Below are 9,046 nucleotides of genomic sequence, written 5' to 3' on the forward strand. Positions count from 1 at the left end.
TTTATGTTTATTTGAGTGTTTAACGACGATTTAATGACAATATGGCTTCGTTTTGTGTGAATGCGGACAATTCAACGAGGTGACTTAGTTGTATGAGCAGAAATGCTTCAGATGCTAAATGGGAGAGAAAGTGATAGTTAGCTTTACTTTTCCAGATGTATGAGTATGCAATGACGATGATGGCTTCGTTCAAGATGAAATTCAATATGGGAGGTATTCTCAAATCGAAAATCGTCATTAGCAGCGATAGTTACACACATTCAACTGCTTGCTACCCAATCAGAATGTTGCGTAAATAAACCGTTCGCCTCTATCGCATCTCTCATTTCCTTGCCGTTCTCTTACCCGCAGCTTACCACTTACTGGTTTTTCCCAAAAAGAAAGAAACGCGTCCCGATAGCAGGTTGTACCCAGCTTCAAAGCTGTAATATATTAAATACGTAAATTATAATGTTGATCGAGTTCAAATAAATTCTTCTTACGATTTCGTGTTCTCCTCTAATCTAACTCGAAACTATCTTCCAAATTTGGAAATTATTTAATTCCGTACAAGTACTTGCTGTGATAATAGTTTAAATAGATAGTTAAGCATTTTAAATTCACATTATATCGTATGTACTTACTATTAAGTTTCTAATTTTAGGCAAAACGTCACCCAGTGCAAAGCTGAAGTAATTGCCACCTATATCAAATTTAGAATAAGTATTTTTTATAGAAAGTAAGATGAACAATAATTTACCTAGTCACTTTGCATTTACTAGATCATAATTTTATCTAATTAGCCTGATTAGAAAATAATTAAGCGTTACCTTTAAGAATTTAACTTTAATTTGCCTTGTTTTTATTCGTTGTTTCACGTTTGTGTTTCTTCTGTGTCAACGATTTTTATGCTGCCTGTTTGAGAGCCACGTCACCCGTTGTACTCTCCCTGACGTTTTCGCTGACAGGTCTTGGGTGATACGGATCTCACCCAGCTACCAAACGAGACCCTGTGGTTCCGTTACAACCTCTATATCTAATTTCACCTTGGCTTCTTTTTTTTTTTGTGAATGCAAACCATTTAACGAGCCGAGTCAGTTGTGCGAGCAGAAAGGCTAACAAATTGTTTGGATGCGGTTTTCAACAAATTCGGTTTTTGATAAATTTTCGGCCTTTCTGGTTTTCGGCCTTTTCGATTTTCGGCCTTTTGAGTTTCGGCCTTTTGTGGGTCCCACTTTACTAGTCCGAATGCCGCTAGCCAGAATCGTTTGAAAATAATCCGATTTTGAGCCCAGTATTTGTAACATTTTAGAAAACGTATACAATTTCTGAACTGTCTGATATTCTGATATTAGATTCTGATTTCCCATGAAGGATTTCTTAAAACATGAGCAGTTCTTTGGTGTTGTATTGTACTGCAAATGAAGTTTTAATTTAAGATTTAAAACATAGACTTTGGGAAAATTTGTGCAATCTAGGATTTGAAAGTCAGTCAGTCTGAATTAAATATTTTAGAGAAGATTCTTCCTTCTTGTAAACATCAGCAGTTTTTTCGCGAACTTTAAAATATTTCTGAATACTAGTAGGTACATATTTGAATGTCTCTCGCAAAATCAAAACCAAAAAAACAATGTATATCAATGAATATTTGAATGCTGGATGAGAAATCAGAATCTAATATTAGACATTTCAGAAATTTAGTGAGTTTTCTACAAAGTTACAAATACAGGGCTCAAAATCAGACTATTTTCAAGCGATTCGGGATTGTGTTACATTCGGGCTAATGTTACATTTGGGCTAATGACGTTCGGGCAAATGTTATAGAATCAAAACTTCATACGCAGTGCAGTAAAACCCTAAGGAACTGTTGATGTTTGAAAGAAGGAAAAATTTCAGATTACTGACATTAGGAAACAGGCATGGCAAGTAATAAAGTTTTTGGGGGTTAAAATAATGCCATTCACGATGCCTCAAAGCTCTACAGCTTTTTGAAAATTTCCTCCTTACTCGGTGGCGTCCCGTACCCTCACTTGTTACCTGTGCACCAACTTTCAAAACCAAATTCAATGCCATAATCATACACGAATCGGTTGAAAAATACACTTAATTTTCTAGTTTACTCGATATCTATCCATTGTAAGAAATATTTTGATAATTGCTTATGTTTTGAGTGCTGGTGCACAGGTAGATTGAGGTTAAGGAGACGCCACTGTCCTTACTATAAAGAAAAATAAACATGCACACTTGATTCAAAATTTCGATTTTGAGAGGTTTCAGCCTTTTGGTACTAAATAGAAAGACAAAAAAATGTCCTTAAGCTGCCTACAAGGCCATCTCTTCAAACGATGTATTATATACATCTCACGCGTCATGGACCTTAAATAACAATCTTCCTACACTCCACAGATGATGACTGGGTTGGAATGTGGTCATCGTTTTTGTACACAATGCTGGCAAGAGTACCTGACCACCAAAATCGTTGAAGAAGGCTTAGGTCAATCGATTGCTTGTGCAGCGCACGGATGTGACATTTTGGTGGACGATGTGACTGTCATGCGGTTGGTGTCGGATCCACGTGTTAAACTGAAGTATCAGCACCTGATAACCAACAGCTTCGTTGAAGTAAGTTTTAAGCATTAGTTAGATTGGTTCTAGTTTCTTATGGTGTTCGATTTTTTTGTGTTATACAGTGCAACCGATTGCTCCGCTGGTGTACGTCGGCCGATTGTAACTTTGCATTAAAAGTGCAGTATGTAGATGCTCGTCCGGTCATTTGCAAATGTAATCACGTTTTCTGCTTCGAATGTGGCGAGAACTGGCACGATCCGGTTCAGTGCCGTCTGCTGAGGAAGTGGATCAAAAAGTGTGACGACGACTCGGAGACATCCAACTGGATCGCGGCTAATACTAAGGAGTGTCCGAAGTGTAACGTAACGATCGAAAAGGATGGTGGTTGCAATCACATGGTAGGTATTTTTGTGTTGTGTTTAAGAAACAAGCTCTGAGATTTATATTCGCTTCGATAGGTTTGCAAAAATCAAAACTGCAAGTACGATTTCTGTTGGGTTTGCCTAGGATCATGGGAACCTCATGGTTCTTCATGGTATAACTGCAATCGTTACGATGAGGATGAGGCTCGTGCTGCTCGTGATGCCCAGGAAAAATTCAGATCATCATTGGCAAGGTATATAGCTGATTTCGATACATATTTCATTCAACGTTGTCCGACGTGTTTTATACTTCGCAGATACTTGCATTATTACAACCGATACATGAATCACATGCAATCGTTGAAATTTGAGCATAAGCTGTATGCGTCGGTTAAAGCAAAGATGGAAGAGATGCAGCAACATAACATGTCGTGGATTGAGGTTTGGTTGACTAATAGTTATTGTTACAGAATAAATTCTAACTTGTGCATATATTTCCAAAAAAAACAGGTCCAATTCCTGAAAAAAGCCGTCGATATCCTCTGCCAGTGTCGTCAAACGCTTATGTGCACCTATGTTTTTGCGTACTACCTGCGGAAGAATAATCAGTCGCTTATTTTTGAGGATAATCAGAAAGATCTGGAAACAGCCACGGAGAAACTGTCCGAGTACTTGGAGCGTGATATTACGTCGGAAAATCTTGCCGACATCAAACAGAAAGTTCAAGATAAATATCGGTAAGTAATTCTACTTTAAACTAATTGAGCCTTCTTCTGATACAATGCTTTCTTATTGTAGGTATTGCGAAAAACGCCGAAAGGTATTGCTAGACCACGTTCACGAAGGCTACGAGAAGGATTGGTGGGACTACACCGATTGATAAAATTTATCTTTAGATATTAGTGGGAGTTTCTTCTGCGTAGGACTCTCGATGTCCGTTGAAATAGGCATAACCAAAATCAGCAAACGAAAGCGAAAGCCAGCAGAAGTCTTAGAAAAATCTAGTAGAAGAAATATTTTGCCGACGAAAAACAGAATAACAAAGATTACCGAGATAAAACTAAACAGTAAAAGAAACAACTGTAAGTATTCTAACTGTGAAGATGTGCTTTTCTTTGCGAATATTCAACTTCAGATGGTATATCAGAAAGAAAAAAAAACGAGATACTAAATATTAGTAAATTCTGAGCAGAATCGTTGTTCTTTACCGTTCTTTTTCATTAATTTTGTTTTTTATGTGTAAATTAAAATCGCTCTGAATTAGTAGCTGAACAGCACACGAGAACCACTTAAAATATTGATTTAATGTCATCAAAACGTAAATGTAGGTATTCTCACTTCTCTAGTTGGACAGGGCAGCTTGAATCGGATGGCAAATTGTGTAGTTTTGAATAGGATCGGAGACGAAAAAGCTCTTTATTTCAATTGAAATTGTTGCCTTCGATTGCACGCGGAAAGTTAAAAATGTATAGTTTAGTATCGCAAGCCAACCAAAATAAGCGATAAGCGTGTGTATGGATCATGTAAGGTATCTTGTGTCTTCGACAGATTTAGCAGTACCTATTCCTGGCAGAAGCGGCAAATGCTCTTAGCTGGCATTTTCGGCAATTTTCTTAAGCAATTTACCACTACCAACACTACTGTGAACATAATTTGATGAAGATGTACGATACCTACACTATTAACCTTTTATAAAAATTAATATTACAATGGATATTGGTTCAAATGTAGTTAATTTTTCTCTTGTTACTGGCGACATGACCGGAGTTGAACAAAGATCTCTGGAATCCTTCTTTACTGTTGAAATGGTATAATTTGAAAGAGCTTTGAATAACTGTCCGTTTTTCTATAAATTCTTGTGGAACATTAGACATTTATGTGTTTAATAGCAGCTATTCGCCAATCAATCAGGGCCACATTATGGAACCAAGTCAAAACGACTTTTTTCATACAAGTATTCATACGAAAAACGATTCCCAATGAAGCCCCACACTTATTCTGCGTGGCGAATGACGTGAGGTGACTCTCTGTCACTAGTGAAGTAAAGTCGTGTGATGTGAGTCTCCGTGCAAATCAAATAGAGAGCCACACCAGGTGACTATTATCAATTCATTAGTGATAAAGATTCGCCTCACTTCACTCGCCCTGTTGAATACGTCCGAATAACTTACAGCAACTATCATGAGTATTCAACCTTCAATGGCACAATGCTTAGAAAAACTGTGTCATTTGTGCCAATTAACAACCTTTCCATGTTATTATAGGTACTTCCTGACTAAGTATTAGGTGACAATCTTCAGTTTCATACCTTCGCTCTTCCTCTCGATTGTCGACTATGGGCTGAAAATCAAAAGTGGCTATGTCCAATGTATTGAGCATAGCCTGTTTTGTTGGCTAGTTTTATCTACTTACTCTATATAAATCCGCTTTCAAGCGTCTTGTATTACTTGCGTTTCAACAACGACTTCAACTTAATGTTGAAAATACATACCAAAAAATTTAACCCGGAAATTAAATTTGTGTAACGGAAGGTTCAATGCGTTGATCGTTCCTATTCATCAACATTCTTTCGGTCACTACAAGGAATAATATAATTTCAATCATTTTTCCTCACCATGATTGTTTTGATCTTGCAATGTAAATGAAGATTATACTTCGTCGGTGATTTGATTATACTACCGGCGGACGCATAATTGTGTCATGTGCTGTGATGTTTCATAAACACATGGGACAATTATGTGTCCACCAACAGTATAACGTATGTTATCATCAGCTTTTTATTCCTATGTGACTGATTTGCTATTGCTACTTTTGTTTTCAATTGGTCTTTTTAACCATCTAAAAACAACAAACTGTGGTAAGCACCAGTTTATTCATCGAGCGTGTTTCAATTGCATTGAGTTGAATAATTTTAGAGCATACGACAATGTTGAAAAAAAAAACAATAGAAGCATAGTAGGATTCTATAGACCACCAACAATGCGCCGAAGGTCATTAGCCCTAATGAACAGAGAGACCGAATGTCACCCTACCCGAATACCTTTTCCCTGACAGTGGTATTGCATTCTTATGACTGCTCTGCTTTTTGCAGATATTCGGGGTAATCCTACACATGCGGGATAATGACGTTCGAGGTAGTATCAACCGGGCTAGGACTAGTACAAACCATATTAGCTAGAACACAATTTGTAGTTTGAATTTTACTCTATCGCTGTGTTTGTGTTATGCTTTTCGAGTAGTTCTCTAGCGCTGCATAATTGTTTCTATATTCTCAATTATTACCTTCCACTATAAAGTCGTTCAATAGGTTTCGTATTTAGTCATCTATAAAATATTGAGCATTTTGCACTAAATTAGACTAAATTAATGTGCTATTTTTTTCGTGCCGTTCATAAAACATATAGGGAACTTTTCTTTTATTGGAGATGATACCGCTTTAAGAAAAGTCAAGAATGGCCAATTCTTATTTTTTCTTAAATGCGTGGAAACATTCTGAGCACTTTTTTTAACACAGGAACTAATACGGTGCAAAATGCGCAATAGATACTACGCTATAACATCTGGCAAATGTCTCTACGATTTGATACTGAATGGCATTTGTTTCCTACACATGCTTTTTTAAACGCTTAAAACGGATTACAGTCGAACAAAATCAATAAAAATCATTGAAAAAGTGATAAAACATTTTAACGAGAAGAACTCTATAAAGATATATATAAAAGTGATGTGAAAGAAGTATATAATAAAAAATGAGTATATAAGAAGCAGTAACCAATTATGTACGGATTATGAAAAGAATATGTTAGCAAGGGTCATTTCTCATTTTTGTTGACTTACAGAGGTTAATAAAAACATTACAAACAAGGTAAATTGCAATGTAAATTCGATCGGATCAATGAGCAGAATAAATAAGAGCTAAATTAAAATGGTTTCTTAGGTCGATACTGTTTTAGCATCATTCCGAAAATTCCTAGAACATGCAGCTTGCGTCAAGATTAGATGGATAAGAAAGATAAGACGGGAAGATATTCGAACCTATTCCCATCTTCGAACGAATCGGATTCCTACGTCATAATTTTTATTTTGTATTACCGTGCGGTACCGAAATCCGTACACCTAAGCACGAGAGAATCATTAACGGTCAATACTAAATAATGCTATCACATTATGCTCTGTATCACATCTTTTTCCTATACATTTATCTTTATTTTCCCATTATTTGCAAACACCAGGTCTTAAAATTACCTTTAATTATTAGAAAAAAGTATTTAAATTACACATATCATGAATCAAAATCCGTACAGCGTTCTACGATTGAATCAAAATCCGTACAATTTTGAATCGAAATTCGTACACTGTGTTGAGGATGAATCAATATCCGTTCATGAATGTGAATCGATCCAAATCAATGAAAAAAAACCCGAATTTATCCACCTATGGTGTGATCAGACCCTTCTTACTTATTCAAGTTTATTTATTTTATTGTCATTATCAGTGACCAAGCCCCCCACCCCCGTGTCATCCAGTGACGCTACGCCACTGCCTGGGGGTACCCGGAATATATCCGGGTGTAGTCTATTTGGTGAGGCTACCAATCACCTTATCATCGTATTTTAATGTGATTTAATGGGTTTTAATTCAATTCATATTCAAGCAACTTCCCCGGGGTACCCGGAACATGTCCAAGTGTGTCCAATGTGGTCTGGAACACTTAACACGACTTGCATTGATCTTATTTTTGAATTCTGTAGTAATTTGATGTGTCGCATGATGGTTTTAATACGTTTTCCGTTAAATCCAGCGTAAAGGCCCATATTCACTGGATCTTATTCCGGCCATATCTCCGGAACCGGTTCACCGATTCCAAAACCGTTCAATAGCGTTCAATGGGACCCCAAGACCTATCATTTGAGGCCGAGTTTGCCCAAATCGGTTGAGCGGTTGCTGAGAAACGTGAGCGCATTCATTTCGTTACATACACACACACACACACAGACATGTTCCGATCTCGTCGAGCTGAGTCGAATGGTATATGACACTCGGCCCTCCGGGCCTCGGATCGATAGTCGGTTTTTCAAGTGATATCTATACCCTTCTTTGTAAGAAGGGTAAAAAACATGTTGCTATCTTAAATAAAGTATTTTTTTAGAAGTTGCTTGGCTAGGAGTCCAAAACAGCTATACTCGTTTAAATACACTAGTTTACAGCATATTTGCACTTTGTACGCTGATGGTCATTTCCCATGTAAAATCGTACGCTGAATCCAAAAATGCAGCCCAAAAAAAAATCTCAGTTGGATAGTTTTGGAGATATAGCTAAAAAATGAAATCTCACTTTAAAAAAAACGTGTTTACTAAAACACAAATATCCCCGGCTGTATTGATGTAATATTAATTATTTTAACGCCAAATTAAACGTGATAAAATTTGATTTCGATCGTTGTCACACTATTTTTCAGTGAGAGTAATGGTAGAACCACTATAAACATTTTTATTTACGTTGCTTAAAAACTTAGCAGAAATTCATTTTTTCTTAGGAAAACTTAAAAAAAAACAAACTAGGTATTAACTAACAACAATACCACAAATCTCACTGACAATTGATGTTCAATTGATCAAATGAAAAATTTCTTACCTCTAATTTAGCGTTAACATAGTTTTCATTACAACCGGAGATATTTATTTTATAGTAAACAAATTTTTTAAAGTGAATTTTAATTTTTTAGCTGGATCTCGAAAACTATCCTACTTAGTTTTTTTTTGACTACGTTGTTGGATTCAGTTCAAGTTCATTTTTTTACTTTTATTTTTTTTAACTAGTGATATCAGCGTTAGAGTAATTGATGCTCCAATCGATTCAAAGGAAAGGTAACTGATTTCTTTTTATTTAAGAAGGTGACTGTTCTGGATTTTTATGCTAACTAATATCATGTTTAAGGATTCATTTCCTCCAAATTTTATTCTATACCAGTGCTTTGGGTTAAATATTCTTACTAGAGTTTACCTCCGATCACAATTTCGAGGTCTCTGAAATTTGACATGTGATAACGTGCAAGATGCGACATACTTTGGAACTTGGGGGTACTCTAGCTCAACGCTACAACACATTATTAACCGGGACTAAACTGGGCGGTGTAG

General features: G+C 36.4%; 1 protein-coding gene across 1 annotated transcript in view; it reads left to right on the forward strand.

The window, feature by feature from the left end:
• The window catches only part of ari-1 (E3 ubiquitin-protein ligase ariadne-1), a 30,328-nt gene extending 23,493 nt beyond the window's left edge, over nucleotides 1-6,835 (forward strand). The window contains exons 4-9 of the mRNA XM_065222525.1: nucleotides 2,386-2,601; nucleotides 2,670-2,945; nucleotides 3,006-3,163; nucleotides 3,227-3,350; nucleotides 3,420-3,646; nucleotides 3,708-6,835. Coding sequence (XP_065078597.1) covers nucleotides 2,386-2,601; nucleotides 2,670-2,945; nucleotides 3,006-3,163; nucleotides 3,227-3,350; nucleotides 3,420-3,646; nucleotides 3,708-3,789 — 1,083 coding nt within the window. The 3' untranslated portion in view covers nucleotides 3,790-6,835. The remainder of the gene's footprint in view (nucleotides 1-2,385; nucleotides 2,602-2,669; nucleotides 2,946-3,005; nucleotides 3,164-3,226; nucleotides 3,351-3,419; nucleotides 3,647-3,707) is intronic.
• The last annotated feature ends 2,211 nt before the right edge of the window (nucleotides 6,836-9,046 follow it).

This window comes from Ochlerotatus camptorhynchus, unplaced genomic scaffold (genome assembly GCF_037179485.1).
Source record: "Ochlerotatus camptorhynchus isolate MF236.1 unplaced genomic scaffold, CSIRO-AGI_Acam_v1.1 ptg000171l, whole genome shotgun sequence".
NCBI lineage: Eukaryota > Metazoa > Arthropoda > Insecta > Diptera > Culicidae > Ochlerotatus > Ochlerotatus camptorhynchus.